At 37.1% G+C, this 18,887-nt stretch overlaps 1 protein-coding gene and 1 pseudogene across 1 annotated transcript; one reads left to right on the top strand and one right to left on the bottom strand.

The window, feature by feature from the left end:
- The first annotated feature begins 2,108 nt into the window (after positions 1-2,108).
- LOC124236172 (olfactory receptor 4F6-like) lies at positions 2,109-3,055 on the top strand (annotated as a pseudogene).
- Positions 3,056-15,365: 12,310 nt separating this feature from the next.
- Positions 15,366-16,310, bottom strand: LOC124235972 (olfactory receptor 4F3/4F16/4F29-like). Its single transcript, XM_046654552.1, has one exon. The coding sequence runs from the start codon at positions 16,302-16,304 to the stop codon at positions 15,366-15,368; it is 939 nt and encodes a 312-aa protein (XP_046510508.1). The 5' UTR covers positions 16,305-16,310.
- Between the last annotated feature and the right edge of the window lie 2,577 nt (positions 16,311-18,887).

Below are 18,887 nucleotides of genomic sequence, written 5' to 3'. Positions count from 1 at the left end.
GGGACGTCTGCAGAGCGGACTGTGAAGAACGGGAAGAATCAGAGAGACGTAATGAAGGCAAAGGCATTGAAGCCCAAGTGAAGAATGTGGGGGCCAGCCCGGTGGCACAGTGGTTATGTGTGCCCGTTCTGCTTCGGCAGCCAGGGGTTCACCGGTTCAGATCCCGGGTGCCGACATGGCACTGCTTGGCAAGCCATGCTGTGATAGGCGTCCCACATATAAAAAGTGGAGGAAGATGGGCACGGATGTTAGCTCAGGGCCAGTCTTCCTCAGCAAAAAGAGGAAGATTGGCAGCAGTTAACTCAGGGCTAATCTTCCTCAAAAAAAAAAAAAAAAAAGAATGTGGAAGGAACCTGTGAGCTGGGGTATTTGAGTGCGTGTGCGAGGGAGGGTAGATACCATCTGAATGCATGTCCAGGAAAGAGGAGGTAGTTTAGCTTAGAGTGCAGGGTATAGGGAGGAATGGAGTAACACAGCTAATTCTGAAAATCTAAGGAGTAGCTTTGATCTTTGTTTTAATTTGGGAGACATGTTATGATTCTATCTTTGGAAGCTTTGAATCTCTGAGGATACAAATTGTGCAATTTTTCACATCCACATATATTGACTTTTTTGTAAAAGTGAAATTGAGATATGTTCACTGCAAAAATGTAAGATAGTAGATAAGCGCATAAAGTGAAAAGTAAAATATCCCTTCTGCCATAATCTTCTCGAACCCGCTCCTTAGAGATAAATTATTGTTAACAGATAATTATTTTTATTATTTGGTTTATCAACCTAGGCATTTTCTATTCATTTATTGTTTTATTTATGTAATTTTATATATGGAATTTATTTATATGGCTTTTTGAAAAGCCAGTTGGGATGAGTACAAGGTACTCCCTCCCTCTTTCCCCTCCTATCCTGTCTTTGTACATTTAAGTCCACCTTAGCATTACAAGTGGCTGCATAGTATTTCATGGAATGGATCTAACAGAAATTATTTACCTAGCTGCCTGTTTCTACACATTTATTTTCATCCTTTTGCTGTTAGAAGCAACAGTGCTTCAGTAAACATCTCTATCTTTTTTTCATCCACCTTGTTCATGTGCACACATACATATACCCAGAGATTTTTTTCCTAGAAGTAGAGTAGCTGAGTCAAAGTGTATGAGCAAATAAAACTTTGGAAGGTATTGCCAAACTGGTAAACATTCTATCAGTTTACTCTCCCCCCACCAGATATGAGGTTACCTTTTTCCCCATTTCCCCTCAGACTCTGAATTTTGTCAATTGTTTACATCTCTGCCAATCTGATAAGACAAAACTGGTGTCTTGCCAATTTGTACGCATTTATTTAATTATGAAGGAGGTTAAGTATTTTTATATATAAGTAAACAGAGCCATATGTAAAGCCTCTGTTATTGTCACTCTTACTCTTTCTCTTTTGCTTGGGATTTATGACTCATCATTGTCATTTTGGTCCCACATTCTTTCCTCTCTCCACCCCTGGTCAGAATCTCCTCCACAGAACCCATAATTGGGTCACTTTCTCTCACATTTATCCTCCCCCTCTGGGATAGTGAGTGCCTTGCTCTGGCATCCTCTACTCCTACCTTTCCTTCTTTCCTCTAAACAACTCATCTTGTCTTCCTAATTTACAGAGAAGAGAAATTTACATCTCAGGCTTAAGAAATGTTTCCAAGGATTTTGAAAGAACTTGCAGACGTGACCATAGATATGGTATCAATATACTGAGAGATGTCCAAATTATGAGATCCACTGTCACTTAATTATTGCCTATAGTTAAGTTATTTATAAAAAGCCTTTTAATTTATAGTCATATATGGGATATGATAATTAAATAATGACACATAAATATACAATAAATCTTTCCATCTAAATAAATAAAAGGATCCTTATTCTATACATTATTTTGACAATGAAATATACAACAGAGGTATATATATATTGCTTTGTGATTGAAATGGTCTCCAAAGACGTGCATCAGCCTTTGCCTGGTTTTCTGACAACTATTGAATGGTCCAATATTAAGATCGGTGCCATTTCTCTTAAATCAGTTTCTCCTTACTCTCCTCTTACAGGTAGCAAGAAGGTTGTCACTGCTGGCGGAGGCAATGGATGAAGCCAATCACTCTGTGGTGTCTGAGTTTGTATTCGTGGGACTTTCCAACTCCTGGGAGATCCAGCTCCTCCTTTTCCTCTTTTCCTTTGTGTTTTATGTGGCAAGCCTGATGGGAAACCTCCTCATTGTGCTAACTGTGACCTTTGATGCTCATTTACAGACTCCCATGTACTTCCTGCTGGCCAACCTTTCCATCATTGACTTGATGTTTTGCTCCTCCACAGTTCCCAGGATGCTTTACGATCTTTTCAGAAAGTGCAAAACCATCTCTTTTGAGGCCTGTGTAGTTCAGATGTTCTTTACCCATGCAGTTGGGGGCACCGGGATGGTGCTGCTCATTGCCATGGCCTTTGACAGATACATTGCCATATGTAAGCCTCTTCACTACCTGAGCATCGTGAGCCCACAAAGGTACATTATAGTTTTAGTCATTTCCTGGGTTATTGGTCTTATTCATTCAGTGACTCAATTGGCTTTTGTCGTAGACTTGCCTTTCTGTGGCCCTAATGAATTTGACAGCTTTTTTTGTGATCTTCCTCAATTTATCAAACTTGCTTGCATAGAGACTTATACATTGGAATTCATGGTTACTGCCAATAGTGGCTTGATTTCTGTGGTCTCCTTTTTAATTCTGATAATATCTTACATCTTTATTTTGGTGACTGTTCAGAAAAAATCTTCGGGTGGTATATCCAAAGCCCTCTCCACTCTGTCAGCTCATGTCACTGTGGTGTTTTGTTCTTTGGGCCATTAATCTCTTTCTATGTGTGGCCATTTCCCACATCACATTTGGATAAATTCTTTGCCATCTTTGATGCAGTTATCACTCCTTTTCTAAATCCAGTCATCTATACTTTTAGGAATAAAGAGATGAAAGTGGTGATGAGAAGACTATGCACTGAGGTTGTGAATTACAATAAAATCTCTTAAATATACTGAGGATATGTAAAAAGGTAAAGTATAGTAGAATTTTAGATAGATATAAACTAAATAAGTTATGTTGAATTTAACTAGAATGTCAGTATCTACTACTATATGTTGTTTCCTATCCTTTTTTCCCCCCTCTCCTAATTGAATTACAATGTCAATCTCTGGATTCTGCTTGTGTAGGAGAGTTAAAGACTAAAGGTCATGGCTTTCTTTCTTTTTTTTTTTTTTGAGGAAGATTAGCCCTGAGCTAACTGCTGCAAGTCCTCCTCTTTTTGCTGAGGAAGACTGGCCCTGAGCTAACATCCGTGCCCATCTTCCTCTACTTTATATGTGGGACACCTACCACAGCATGGCTTGCCAAGTAGTACCATGTCCACACCTGGGATCCGAACCAGCGAACTCCAGGCTGCCTAAGCAGAACATGCACACTTAACTGCTGAGCCACCGGGCAGGCCTGGTCATGGCTTTCTTATCTCACCAGAGGTCGTGGCTCTATATAGTGCCAAATAGACTTAAAAAAATGTTAAACAATCCCTTTTGAACGCCACTATGTGACTTATTGTCCATTTTCTATTTTTCCCATGTTAAGTATTTAGTTTAAAGATAAATATTAAATTTTACTTTATCTTGTTTTTCTTACTATCTACTGGGTTTGTTTTCTATCTTTTCAACTCATTATCTGTTAGTTTCCCTCATTGTTTCATTGATAATCTGTCTTTTTCAGGGTCCAGTAAGGAGAGAGAAACCATACTAGTTTTTTGAACAGACGACGTTCGATATAAAGAATTGTTAGCTAAGTATAAAGTTGTTAACTAGTTATTTGTAAAAGAATGAATTTTAAGATGTCACAGACATGGCATTTTAGGAAGCGCCTTTCACTTCTAGGGATGGGAATTAAAGGGAAGAAGTTAGAATTATTACAACTTGAAAACAAAACAAAAAAACGATTAAAAGCTTGGAGGAAGGACCTGCAGAGTTGAATATCACATATTTGGGGAAGGGATGCTGCTTGGCTGGTGCTAGGGTCTCTGAGCTTAGAGGAGGGCCTGTGGGGTGGGGACACAACCCCCGAGGAAGAGGTGCCGCTGGGTAACACAGGTGTCCCTGAGGAGAGTGTGATGAGACCAGTTCCTCCAGTGCTGAAAAAACGGTAACTGGATTCAGCTCCTGCTTTGGAAAGAAACCAAGTTTGCTGATGTGAAGAGGGTGGTCGGGTGATGCTCACAGGCTCAGTGAGCAGACAGGAAGCCTGCAGCTAGCAAACAGGAATGATGAGCAACTCAGTTTTTCCGCTTCTAGACTTGCAGTCTCCCTCTAGTGCCCTCTAATGGTAGAGCTGGCAAAAAAGAAACAGTTGCAGAGCCCCAGCTCCTGCATCACACAGCCTAGATAGGTACTTTAGAGCTGAAAGATAATATAGTGCATGTAGCTGTAAACCTTACACAGAACATGTAGCTATACAGCTTATACAGCACATGTAGTTGCTCATAAAATTATTAAAATTCAATTAGGATCATCCAGTTTTTGGATGTTAAAGTAAATTATAAATCATCTCATAGAGTTTCCCTATTTTAGAAAGTCTCAGGTACTGGAAAATTAACTACTTAGCTCAAGATCACAAAACAAATATATGGAAGATCCAAATCTAGAATCTAGGTTGACAGACTCTGAGTCCCTTGCCATCTTCTGTCATTTTAGACCTTATTTCCTCAGTTGCTGAGTCCCATGTTTCCTTTGGACTATTCAGTTTTCACCGATATGCACCGTTATAGTATGCATCTTGTATCTTGACAGTCCATTTGTCAAATAGTAGAGTTTCAACAAATGTTCGTGAATGATTTTCTCTTAATAAACCTATTCATTCCTAGTTTGTATTTCTTTTTCTGATCTTACTTTTTTTTTTTTTGAGGAAGATTAGCCCTGAGTTAATATCTGCCACCAATCATTCTCTTTTTGCTGAGGAAGATTGGTCCTGTGCTAACATCCATGCCCATCTTCCTCTATTTTATATGTGGGACTCCTGCCACAGCATGGCTTGACAATTGGTGCATAGGTCCGCATCCGGGATTCAAACCAGTGAACCCCAGGCTGCTGAAGCAGATTGTGTGAACTTAACCACTGCGCCACTGGGCTGGCCCCTGATCCTACTTTTTCAAAAAATAAAGCTTTTATTTTGGAATATAATTTTAGATTTACAGAGAAGTAGCAAAGATAGTCCAGAGAGTTCCTATATACCCCTCACTCAGTTTTAATTTCAGTTTCCTCTAATGTTATCGTGCTATGTTTCCTTTTTACATTTGTCAAAACCTAGAAATCAACACTGGTGCCTAACTGATAGCTGTACACTAGACTTTACCCAGATTTCACCAGCTTTTCCATTAATGTCTTTTTTTTCTGTTTCAGAGGGGATCCAGGATACCACACTACATTTAGTTATCATGTCTCCTTAGTCTCTGGTTTGTGAGTTTCTCAGTCTTACCTTGTTTATCATGGCTCTGACAGCTTTGAGGAGTATTGCTCAAGTATTTTGTAGAATGTCTCTCCATTTGGGTTTGTCTGTAGTTTTTCCTCACAATTAGACTGGGGTTTCTGGGCTTTTGTAGAAAATAACAGAGAGGTGAAGTGGTGTTTTTCTTTACTAACTCATATCAGGAGTTTCATAATATTCATATGTCATCACTAGCAGTGTTAAACCTACTCAGTTGGTTTATCATCTGATCCTAAGAGAGGAAAGTGAGTTATTAGTTGCTAGTTCTGCCATTTTTCCTTCCTACTTCCTACTTGAGTATTCAATCCTTTACCCCAAGTTATGGAAGAACTTGATGATGGTTTACCATGATTTTTGCATGTGTAACATATTTCTCGGGGGGGGGGGTGTCTAAGCAAGAGTTTATTTCAATCCCGTCTCACCTTGGTTGGACTACAAAGGCAAGCTGTGTACATGATTGCGTATGGGCCTCTTTCCTGTAGAATTGCTTTAGAATTGATGTTTGTATCTCAAACCTCTATCAACTCTTAGCTGTCCTCAGCACTTCTCATTGGTGCGTCTTTGGTAGTGTAGTCATCGTAGCCAGCTCCTAGTGCCCCAACATTTTATCCAGGCTCTCTAGTCTAATTCTACTTGAGTGGGCATTTTAATATTTTGTCATGAATCTTTGACACGTAACTGTTACCACAGGGACACAGATGAATTAATGATTACTCTCTGTACCCTCAGCTGGGGTTCAGGACAGTGCAGATGAAACTTGTCTCCCCACCCACTGGATATTGTTTCTAGCACTGGAATTTACTCCTCAGTTAGATCAGCCTTCTGCTTTATCTGTATTGTTTTTTCTATGCCATAAAAGAGTGATTAATAAAATATTGATTACTTTTCAGAAGCCAAAGCTTCTTAAGGCATCGAGAGGCACTGACCCATCAGGACAGATGCTTGCCACGGAGTTGGAGCAGGGTCCTGGAGACCCCCACTTTTTCATGCATTAACATTTAGTAACTGATTCCTAAGGAATTCTGGGGCAAGAACTTGGGTGGCAGGCGGAGCCTCAAGGAACTTGTAACAGTGACTAGATTCTAAGTACTGTGCACATGGTTTAGAATTTTAATAACCAGTTTTACCACACAGTAGATTCGAGCTAAATCTTACCATTTTGGGAGGTAGGGTTTACATAAGTTGGAGGCAGGGTCATCTAATTCTTGTACAGTCATATGCAGGGGTCCTGAAAAACTTGGAGATGTCTGCCGTTAGATGATCAGAAAGGCAAAAAATAGTGCACACTCACTATGGATTACCATGCGAGATTTGGAAATGACAGACTGGATGTACACATAGCAACATGGGATAAGTGAAAAAAAAAAAGAATTGGAGCGATATGTATAACAACATTTTATATGTATATGCGTACAAACAATATACATATTTTATGTTAATGCATACAACACCAGGATACGTTTTAAAAACACTAGAAAGGTTGCCTCTGAGGGAAAAAGACTGGAAATGGAGACTGGAGATTAAAGGGATAAATCAGCAAACAAGAGAGAGGTCCTCTGAAAACCAGTGCTGATTATGGACCATGGACTCAAGAAAATGATCACCTCAGTTTTCTGCACCTGAGGCTAAAAAAGACTGAGGGGAACAAGTCTTGTTTCTTCCTCCTAATATTTTGAAGTGAACCTCCTGATTCATATTATTCCTATTTCCAAATGACAAGCACAGTAAGGGACAATGGAATTATTTCAATGACTCTATTCTTTTAAGTTCAAACAAATATTATACCCCTTGATCACAGGAAACTCTACAAGTTACTTTGGAAGAAACAAATATAAATTAGACAAAGCCTGTATCTTCAGAGTACTTATTACAATCTGGTAGATTTATTATTTATGAAAGTCACATTATGAGCTATTTTTAAAATTATTTTTTTGTAGTTTCTTCTTTCACTTCCTTAGTTTATTTTTGTATAGTGAAAAATGATATTATAAGGCTGTTCTATATAATATTTATGAATCTCTTGGAAAGTGAATATTATCAAATTACACAAAGATGCTTTCATTCATCATGCTAGGGTTTGAATTGGCAAAGAAAATGACATATATTGTTGTTCTTAAAGATTCCAGTGTCATTCCTCCCTCCTGTACTCATTATCAACATTTCACCTCTGTTGCTTTGATCACAGGGAATACATATACATATTTTTAATTATTTCATTGAGGTCATGTTGACTTATAATATTGTGAAAATTTCTGATGTACATTGATACGTTTCAGTTTCTGTATAGACTGTATTGTGTTAACCACCAATAGTCTAGTTTTTTTTTTTTGAAGATTTTATTTTTTTCCTTTTTCTCCCCAAAGCCCCCTGGTACATAGTTGTATATTCTTCGTTGTGGGTTCTTCTAGTTGTGGCATGTGGGACGCTGCCTCAGCATGGTTTGATGAGCAGTACCACGTCCGCGCCCAGGATTCGAACCAATGAAACACTGGGCCGCCTGCAGTGGAGCGCACGAACTTAACCACTCGGCCATGGGGCCAGCCCCCACCAATAGTCTAGTTTTTATCCATCACCATACGTGTGTGCCCTTTGATCCCTTTTGCCCTCACCCCACCCCCACCTCCTCTGGTAACCACTAATCTGTCCTCCTTATCTACGTGTTTGTTTTTCTTCCATGGATGAGTGAAATGATATGGTATTTGTCTTTCTCTGTCTGACTTATTTTGCTTAGCATAATACCCTCAAGGTCCATCCATATGGTGGCAAATGGCATGACTTTGTCTTTTTTATGGCAGAGTAGTATTCCATTGTATATATATAACACATCTTAATCCATTCATCCATTGATGGGCAGTTGGGTTGCTTCCACATCTTGGCTATTATGAATAATGCTGAGATGAACTTAGGGATGCATAAATCTCTTTGAATTGTTGATTTCATGTTATTTGGATAAATACCCAGTAGTAGGATAGCTGGATCATGTGGTTTTTCTATTTTTAATTTTTGGGAAATCTCCGTACTCTTTTCCACACTGGCTGCACCAGTTTGCATTGCCACCAGCAGTGTATGAGGGTTCCCTTTTGACCACATCCTCTCCAACATTTGTTGTTTCCTGTCTTGTTAATTATAGCCATTCTGACAGGTGTGAGGTGATATCTCATTGTAGTTTTGACTTGCATTTCCCTAATAACTAATGATGTTTAACATCTCTTCATGTACCTGTTGGCCATTTGTATATTCTCTTTGGAAAAATGTCTATTCATGTCCTCTGCCAATTTTTTGATGGGGTTGTTTATTTTTTTGTTGTTGAGCTGTATGAGTTCTTTATATATTTTGGAAATTAACTCTTATTGTACATGTGATTTGCAAATATTTTCTCCCAGTTGGAGGTTGTCTTTTCATTCTGTTGATAGTTTCCTTTACTGTGCAGAAGATTTTCATCTGTTGTAGTCCTGTTTGTTTATTTTTTTTTGTTTCCCTTGCCTAAATAGACATGGTATTTGAAAAGACACCGCTAAGGTTGATGGCAAAGAGTATACTGCTTATATTTTCTTCTAAGAGTTTTATGGTTTCAGGTCTTACGATCAAATCTTTGATTCATTTTGAATTAATTTTTGCATATGGTGCAAGATAATGGTACACTTTCATTCTTTTGCATGTGGCTGCCCATTTTTCCCAACACCCCTTACTGAAGAGAATTTCTATATCATTATATTTTGATTTTTCTGTAAATTACATCATGTTTACCACCTGAAGACTAATTGCAATCCATCACCACACACAAGTGCCTAATCACCCTCTTGGCCTCCCTCCCTTTTTCCCCTCTGGTAACCACCAATCCAATCTCTGTCTCTATGTGCTTGTTTGTTGTTGTTTTTAGCTTCTATTTATGAATGAGGTCATACAGTATTTGACTTTCTCCCTCTGACTTACTTTGCTTGGCATAATACCCTCAAGTTCCAGCCATGTTGTCACAAAGGGCAGGATTTCATCATTTTTTATGGCTGAGTGGTATTCCATAGTTTGTATATACCACATCTTCTTTATCCATTTGTCCATTGATGGGCGCTTAGATTGCTTCCACATATTAGCTATTGTGAATAATGCAGCAATGAACATACGGGTGCATATATCTTTACACATTTGTGTTTTCAAGTTCTTTGCATAAATATCCAGCAGTGGAATAGCTGGATCATATGGTAGTTTTCTTCTTAATTTTTTGAGGAATCTTGATACTGTTTTCCATAGTGGCTGCACCTGTTTGCACTCCCACCAGCAGTGTATGAGAGTTCCTTTTCTCCACATCCTGACATTTGTTATTTCGTGTCTTGTTAATTTTAGCCATTCTGATGGGCATCAGGTAACATCTCATTGTAATTTTGATTTGCATTTCACTAATAATTAGTGATGGTGAACATATTTTCCTATGCCTGTTGGCCATATGTATATCTTCTTCTTCTTTTTTTTTTTTGAGGAAGATTAGCCCTGAGCTAACATCTGCTGCCAATCCTCCTCTTTTTGCTGAGGAAGACTGACTCTGAGCTAACATCCGTGCCTGTCTTCCTCTACTTTTTATGTGGGACATCTGCCACAGCATGGCTTGCCAAGTGGTGCCATGTCTGCCCCGGGGATCCGAAATGGCGAACCCCGGGCCGCTGAAGCGGAATGTGCAAACTTAGCCACTGCGCCACTGGGCTTGCCCCTGTATATCTTCTTTGGAGAAATGAATGTTCAAATCTTTTGCCCAGTTTTTAATTGGATTGTTAGTGTTTTTACTGTTCAAATGCATGAGTTCTTTGTATAGCTTGGATGTTAACCCCTTATCACATAAACGGTTTGCAAATATCTTCTCCCAATTATTAGGTCATATTTTTATTTCGTTGATGATTTCCTTTGCTGTGTAGAAGCTTTTAGTTTGATGTAGTCTCATTTGTTTATTTTTTCCATTGTTTTCCTTTCCCAGTGAAATATGGTACTTGAAAGTATCCTGCTAAAACAAATGTTGAAGAGAGTACTGCCTATGTTTTCTTCTAGAAGTTTCATGGTTTCAGATCTTACATTCAAGTCTTTACTCCATTTTGAGTTAATTCTTTTGTATGGTTTAAGATAATGGTTTATTTTCATTATTTTGCATGTAGCTGTCCGGTTTTCCCAACACCATTTATTGAAGAAGAGACTCTCCTTTCTCCACTGTATCTTCTTGGCTCCCTTGTCAAAAATTAGCTGTCCATAGATGTATGGGTTTATTTCTGAGAACTCAATTCTGTTCCATTGACTTGTATGTCTGTTTTTGCATCAGTACCATGCTGTTTTAGTTACTATAGCTTTTAGAGTATTTTTAAATTAGGGAATGTGATACCTCCAGCTTTGTTCTTTTTCTTCAGGATTGCATTGGCTATTCAGGGTCTTTTGTTATTAGATATAAATTTTAGGATTCTTTGTTCTATTTCTGTGAAAAATGTCCTTGGAACTTTGATAGGGATTGCATTGAATCTGTAGATTGCTTTAGAAGTATAGACATTTTGACCACGTTAATTCTTCCAAACCAAGGGCATGGTATATCTTTCAATTTCTTTGTGTCTTCTTCAATTTCTTTCAACAATGTTTTATAGTTTTCAGTGTACAGGCTTTCACCTCTTTGGTTAAGTTTATTCCCAGGTATTTTATTTTTTTTTGTTACAATTGTAATTGGGATTGTATTCTTTATTTCTTTTTCTGCTGCTTTGCTGTTAGTGTTTAGAAATGGAACTGATTTTTGTATGTTGATTTTGCATACTGCAACTTCACCATATTCATTTATTATTTCTAGAAGTTTTTTTGTGGATTCTTCAGGATTTTATGTATATAAAATCAAGTCATCTGTAGATAGTGACATTTTCACTTCTTGTTTTCCAACTTGGATCCCTTTTATTTCTTTTTCTTGCCTGATTGTTCTGGCCAGGACTTCCAATACTATGTTAAATAAAAGTGGTGAAAGTGGGCACCCTTGTCTGGTTCCTGTTCTTATAGGGGTAGCTCTCATTTCTTCTCCACTGAGAACAGTGTTAGCTGTAGCTTTGTCATATATGGCCTTTATTATGCTGAGGTACTTTCTGTCTATACCTATTTTATTCAGAGTTTTTTATCATAAATGCATGCTGTATCTTGTCAAATGCTTTCTCTGCATCTATTGAGATGATCCTGCGATTTTTATCCTTCATTTTGTTAATGCGGTGTATCATGTTAACTGATTGATTGACGTTGAACCATCTCTGCATCCCTGGAATAAATCCCACTTGATCATGGTGTATGATCTTTTAAATGTATTGTTGTATTCAATTTGCTAGTATTTTGTTGAGAACTTTTGCACTGATGTTCATCAATGATACTGGCCTGTAATTTTGTTTTTTTGGGTTGTGCTTATCTGGTTTTGGTATCAGGGTAACGCTGGCTTCATAGACCGCTTCAGGAAGCTTCCTCTCCTCTTCAATTTTTGGAAGAGTTTGAGAAGGATAGGGATTAAGTCTTCTTTGAATGTTTCTTGGAATTCACCAGGGAAGCCGTCTGGTCCTGGACTTTTATTTTTTGGGTTGTTTTTGATTACTATTTCAATCTCCTTACTGATGATTGGTCTATTCAAATTCTCTATTTCTTCTTGATTCAGTTTTGAAAGAATTTATTCATTTCTTCTAGGTTATCCAATTTCTTTGCATATAGCTTTTTGTAGTATTATCTTATAATCTTCTGTATCTCTGAGGTGTCCATTGTAATTTCTTCTGACACTTTTATTTTGGATTTCTGGCCTCCAGGATGGCGAGATAATAATTTCTAGTGCATAAACCAGTCAGTTAGTACTTTGTTACATCAGCCCTAGAAAACTAGTACAAGATCTAGTCTCTATCAGATGAGAAATGATGGAGAATTTGGTTTGTTAGTTTTGGGTTTTTTTTTTTTTTATCTATTTGCTTTTTTGTGTAAGAATATGCCTGGTTTCCACTGAAAGTAGTAATGGTCTTTGAGATCCAATGTCTGTATGTGTCTCCACTTTGGATGTCTTGGTAAATCTGATTCTACTTTTGATCTGTAGGTGAGGTTGTAAAACTGAACTTTGCTGGTGTATGTGTGACTGTATTTCTCTAATTGAGAAACCTTTTACTCTCATTGTGTGAATGTGAAATTCTTTCCTATCTCAAAGAGATATTAATAACTTTTATACAAAGCCTCTAAAAATAAAAAAGCTCTGCAGGAACTGGTTTATAGAGATTGATAAATGCTGACATCAATCTGATATACCTTATACTGCAAAAAAATTTAAAAACCGAACTACTATTTTAAGTGTTTTAGTTTTTCAGGAAAAATTCTCGTATAAATTATTAGCTCCAAAGCATTTTTATATGAGAATCAAAATTCACCTAATTAAAAGGACTTCTTGGACAATTCAGACTAACTTGATAATATTTTCTATAAAACAGATATAGGTCTTCTCCCCGACTTTACCAGTATGGTGTATAAAACAAACATTTAAAATTAGAAAATACGTAAAATTATGTGTTCAATAAATTTGAGTTATACTTCTGAAAGTTCTATAGTTTATCCACGTAAGCATAATGTTTAATATCCTTAGCAATTTTAAGACCTTTGTTTAGTGTTAAGTACGGTAATCGGTGGATATTCTTTGGGTACTTTTAAAATAAGATTGAACATTGAAACACTGGTCACTACGTGTGTGTGGGTGCATGTGTGTGAGTGTGTGTGACTTTACTTATATTTTCATAAAGTATCTGTATCTTTTGATCAAGGTATTGAATGTGTTCATTTTTGCTACTCTAAGAATAACATTTACTGCCTGTAGGAAGGTGTAGTAGGATGTCTGTGGCTGTTGGGGTTTGCATTTAGTGTGCTCATGAGCTTTGCTGGTTTAATAAAATGATTGTATATGACAGGCAATTCTCAATTACCTTCATGAACTCTCAGTGAAATAGAAATTAGTTAGTTGGTTAAAAATTTTAATTAACATGGATGAGTGAGACTATACTAGAAGTAACATGACCAAAAAATATTACTGACTATGCAAGTAATAGGATCTAGTTTTGTTTATCAAGGAGAAAAGAGTACATTTATCTTAAGATAAAATGTTATTCCAGAATGTAAAACAGGATACTAAAAGACAAATCTGAATGGAGATAGACAACTGTAGATGGTTTTGAGGAAGCGTATTTTATTTGCTTAGGTGATATATATAACTTCAAATAATGAGTCTGAAAAGAAGCAATGACATATGTTAAAATTTTGGCAAAGTTTGCATAGGTCAGCTTTGAGGGGCTTATTTAAGTAAACTTAGAAATACTTTACTATCAAATAGCATATTAAAGCCAGACTAGAACTTGGCTTTCTCTATTAGAATGATATAACAAATTTATCTTGGTACATTCATTCTGTCCTTAAATAGAAGCAGTAGATGTAATTCTCTGGCTTCTGTGTAATTTTCCTAGTAAACAGAGATTTCTGTAGCTCACAAAGGGGATTGTAAAGAGACATTTTTAGTAGAGGAGAATAAAAAAAGAAGAGAAAGGAAAGTTCATTTAAAAAAGACATCATTATGTGAAACTTGGATTCGGTTCTTTATGGGGATGGCAGGGTATTTACCGTAGTGTATCTTGTCTTTCTTACTGTGGGCCAATGTCAAAAAGTGTGAAAGCCATTGCTCTAAGCAACACTACCCTTTCCATTGTGCTATTCTCTTCTCACTCACTCTCCACAGGTGAACTATTTGGCCAAAACAAAAATTTCTTCAAGACATGAAACCTGTGGAGGAGGCAATTTGGAATAATTATAATAGAGCAATTTAAAAGGGACAGCAGTTATATACGGTCATGGATGTTAACTAGACTTATTGTGGTGAACATTTTTTGATATACACAAACAAACATCATCATGCTGTACACCTGAAACTAATTCATGTTACATGTCAATTATACCTCAATAAAAAAAGAGAAGAAAAATTAATGATTAAATTGAACCGCAGTAAGATAAGTTAGAAGTAGATAGAGCAGCAAGTGAAGGGAAGTGCAAAAAGAAAGAGGAATAATGGAATGAAAGAAGGAGACAGATGGAAGCCTGAGAAAGGAGAGGGAAAGAAGGAAATCCCAGAGACCATAAGTGGCTGAGGAAAAATGAGGAGAAAGAAATAGGAAGAAAAGGGAGAAAAGGAGAATAGATATTGAGTGGGGGTGAATAGAATAATGGTAATCAGGGAGAAAAATCCTGCTGTTTTCCCAGTTCTGTGTGTTCCAAGAACAGATCACATGGCTTCTACCCAAAGACATGCACCCTTTGGTCTTCGGTATGTGTGTTCTCAAAGATTCTGTGTGTGCTTTCAGAGTCGGCCCTAGTTGCATAGTCCTGGCAGAGACCCAAAGGAGGGGTAGAAGTTGAGCAAGCCACAACATACAATATGAATACTCAGTTCAATCCTCCCTTAGCAAATCCTCACTGAGCGCTGAATTCCTGTCTGTGAGACAGACGCCTGTTAAAAAGAGAGAGAGTTCTCCCTGTGCTGAAGACCTTAAAAAAGCCTGCCCTCTTTCGTATTTCTAATAATTACATCATATACATATTATTCCTTAGGAATTGAGACTCAAGATTATTATAAGTTTTGATTATAAATATTTCACATGTAACTCCATCTCTCTTCTCAGAAGTGAATTTCCCTTGCTCCTAAGTGAAAGACAAAATGGAGTCAACATCAGTGCGTATAATCAAATCAAGGTGGGCCAAAGAAAGGTTTCTCTCTGAGTTTGACCATCGATAATGAACAAGGGCTCTTCACAACACAAGAATCACTTAGGAGATCTTCCTGTAATTCACTAGCTGTCTGCATACTCTCCTTATTGCCAGTTTCATTTCTTTATTCCTGAATGTATAAATGATGGAATTCAGGAAAGGAGTGAGAACTGTATCAAAGATGGCCAGAAACTTATCCAGGTGTATGGAGGGAGATGGCCATGTAGAGACAAATATCAAAGGACCAAAGAACAGCACTACCACAGTGATGTGAGCTGACAGTGTAGAGAGAGCCTTGGATGAACCAGATGAAGAGTGTTTCTGAACAGTAAGAATGATGACAATATAGGAAATGATCAGTAAGATGAAGGAGCCAATAGAGATGAACCCACTGTTGGCTGTGACCATGGACTCTAGTCTGTCAGTGTCTGTGCAGGCAAGTTTGAGGAACCTAGGAAGATCACAGTAAAAGCTGTCCAATACGTTAGGACCACAGAAGGGTAAGTTTACCACAAAAGCCAATTGAACTGTGGAGTGGATAAGGCCAGTCATCCAGGCAGCCACTAAAAAGAAGATGCACATTCTTGGGCTCAAGATGGTCAGATAGTGGAGAGGTTTACATATGGCAACATATCTGTCAAAGGCCATGGCTATGAGCAGCACCATCTCCACACTACCAATGACATGGATGAAGAAGATTTGAGTGATGCAGCCTCTAAAGGAGATGACTTTACGCTTTCTGAAAAGGTCATAAATCATCTTGGGAGAAGTGACAGAAGAAACTCCCAGATCAATGAAGGAGAGATTGGCCAAGAGAAAGTACATAGGGGAGTGTAAGTGAGGGTCAGAGGTCACAGTGAGCATAATGAGGGAGTTTCCTGTCATGCTTGCCACATAAAAGGTGGAGGAGAACACAAAGAGGAGAAGTTGGATCTCCCAGGAATTGGTGAGTCCCAGGAACACAAACTCTGACACCACAGAGCGATTCGCTCCATCCATGGGCTTTGTTGGCGTTGCTACCTGAAGGAGGATAACAGGAGAAAATGTAAATTATGATAATTATGTTAACAAATGAGAAGAGAACACAAAGTTATGAAAGCCTATTTATACTTTAGTATTAAAACTTTCTGAATATGCTCATGGTCTCTGAAATAGGATCACAGAGAAACTGGTGGCTGTCACGTGGAGCTGTTCTCTACCACCAAGTGGTCTCTACATTTAATACCCTCTGCTTCCTTCCAGAGTTTATCCCATGATTCCACCTGTGTGATACAAGATAGTTAACATGAGTAACAGGAATTCAACCCCAAATCTTTTGATTTTTCATCAAAAGTAGTATGACCTGGCCCTAGTCACATAGAACTAATCACTATTACAAACCCTTCCAAGCCAATAAAACTTCATCTGGCAGACAGATCCTTTTTCTCTTCATTACCAGTCCCCACTTATGGGAACATATTCATCTTAAATATTTCTGAAATGTTTATCAAGTCTGTGAAGTCTCCTTTATTAACACTAGCATTTATTATTACTAGTGTAACCACCATGTTTTCTCTGCATTTATGTTAATTTTACTTCCCTTTATCTCACTTGTCCATAATAGTGGTCATACATGAGACAAGTGAATGAATAACGATAGAAGATGGTATTGGCTAGTAGAGAGCATCAAAATTCGGTGTCTGAAAGATATTCCAATAATGTATTATGATTATCTCCTTGTACATAATAATAGTAGATTATAATATTCATATTCTTGTAGTGGTTAAAATAAAAACCATTTAGTGTAGATTGAATACATTTACTCTCAAAAAACACTCTATTTCTTTGTTACTTACTACAATTGTAAGTCATTGATTCTTTGTTCTGCTTCCCGATGAGACTGTCGCTCCCATAAAGTTAAGGACAACATCTGTCTTGTTCTGCAAAGTATCCTACAACTTAGAATCACACCAGGTACATAATAAGAATATGTAAATATTTCAGGAAAAAATATTTTCTGGAAGATAGAAGAGGGTGTATTTGTATGATTAAAAAATACACATAATTATATAATTAAGGAAGGTGGATAAAGAGACTGTGCATAGTGCCTAAGCAATAAAGAGAGATAAAAAATAAGGGATATAAAAGTGAAGAAGAATTAGACAAAAAGAAGAAATAAATAAGATAAAAGGGAAATCTAAAAAGAAAAGTGAAATTAGGAAAGTATGTGTATAATGACAGAAAAAGAAGAAGAAAGCCTACTTTAAACTACTAAAGGTAGTTTATGAGGTATGATGTGTACGACTTTCTGGACCTTCTCTTCAGAAATTCTATAATTATAGATAAATTATAGTATTATATCTCCAGGTGTCTTTTAAGTGCTAAGGCTCTTGGGAGAGTTTCCCAATAAGCCTTTATCAGCTATGCACATAAACTGAATTTATTTGCCTTTTGGCTCTCCAATCCCCATCAACTAGATAAGAACTGGGAATTTTAGGAAAAGCAAGTTTAAAGCAGAACAAGATATAAATATGGAACCTAGATGTACCAAAACCATGAGCACGTATCCATTCATGTATCAGGGAATATAGAAAGCTGAAAAGTTTGGGTCATCACAATTTTAAAGTCACTCGGGACAGAGTCAGCATTCAAATCTTCATCCAGAGCAAAAGTCATAGAGAGGTTTCAAAATGGATGCACAAGGATATGACGTTTATTTGCCTAAAAGTCATCAAATACCCATAGGGAAAACTCCTGAATTATGGTGTTCTGAAATCATCTTCTCTATAAATTGGCTGTGCTTTGAAATACAATTCCTAAGCATATTAATTGTACCCATAATTTTTTAACTAATTAAGTACCTACGATGTAAAAAACAAGGCCAACTCTTTGCCTTCTATTGTGATTAATCCTTTTTCTTGATCCATGTAGAAGTGATTAATCCTCCAAATAGATTCCCTGACATTTACCTCTTTATAGATAAAGAAAATATTGTTAACTGAGGTTCCAGATAATAGAGTCACCAAGTTGAAAGGGATCTACAGACAGTTGTGAGGTTTGAACAAGGTACTAATCAAACTCACCATCCATACAATGTCCTCCTCAGTTTAAAAATATTGTGAGTTTAACATCTCCCTCAGCTCAAACTTTCTGCATTTTCATCTTTTAAATTGTCACAAAACTACCTTTATGCCCCCCAAAAGTCCTCTAATTAAAGATCACTTCTACATTTACTTTTTGTAACTGAAAGAAATATAGGAAATTCTGTGCCCTTTTCAAGGAATCTTTGATGTACATAAATGCAACAGATTAAGTCACCCCTTAGCTTTCTGTTTGCAGCATTCAACAAGCTCCACAGTTTTTATATTTCCTGTTAGAATCTCTTTCTTACTTACTCCCTTCCATCCAATAAAAGTCTCATTTATCAGCTTTCTCTAAACTTTTCTTCATTTTACTTACAGCTTAGAGATAAAATTAATACAAAACACTCTAATTCTAAAACACATAGAGGCCAGGAAAACTAGTTCAATCTCATGGTAGTTTTAAGTACTTTTTTATTTTTCACATCATATTTTAAAATAACATTATACACTGGAAATTATT

Source organism: Equus quagga, chromosome 2 (assembly GCF_021613505.1).
Source record: "Equus quagga isolate Etosha38 chromosome 2, UCLA_HA_Equagga_1.0, whole genome shotgun sequence".
NCBI classification, from domain to species: Eukaryota; Metazoa; Chordata; class Mammalia; order Perissodactyla; family Equidae; genus Equus; species Equus quagga.
This window is presented reverse-complemented; position numbering and strand designations above follow the sequence as displayed.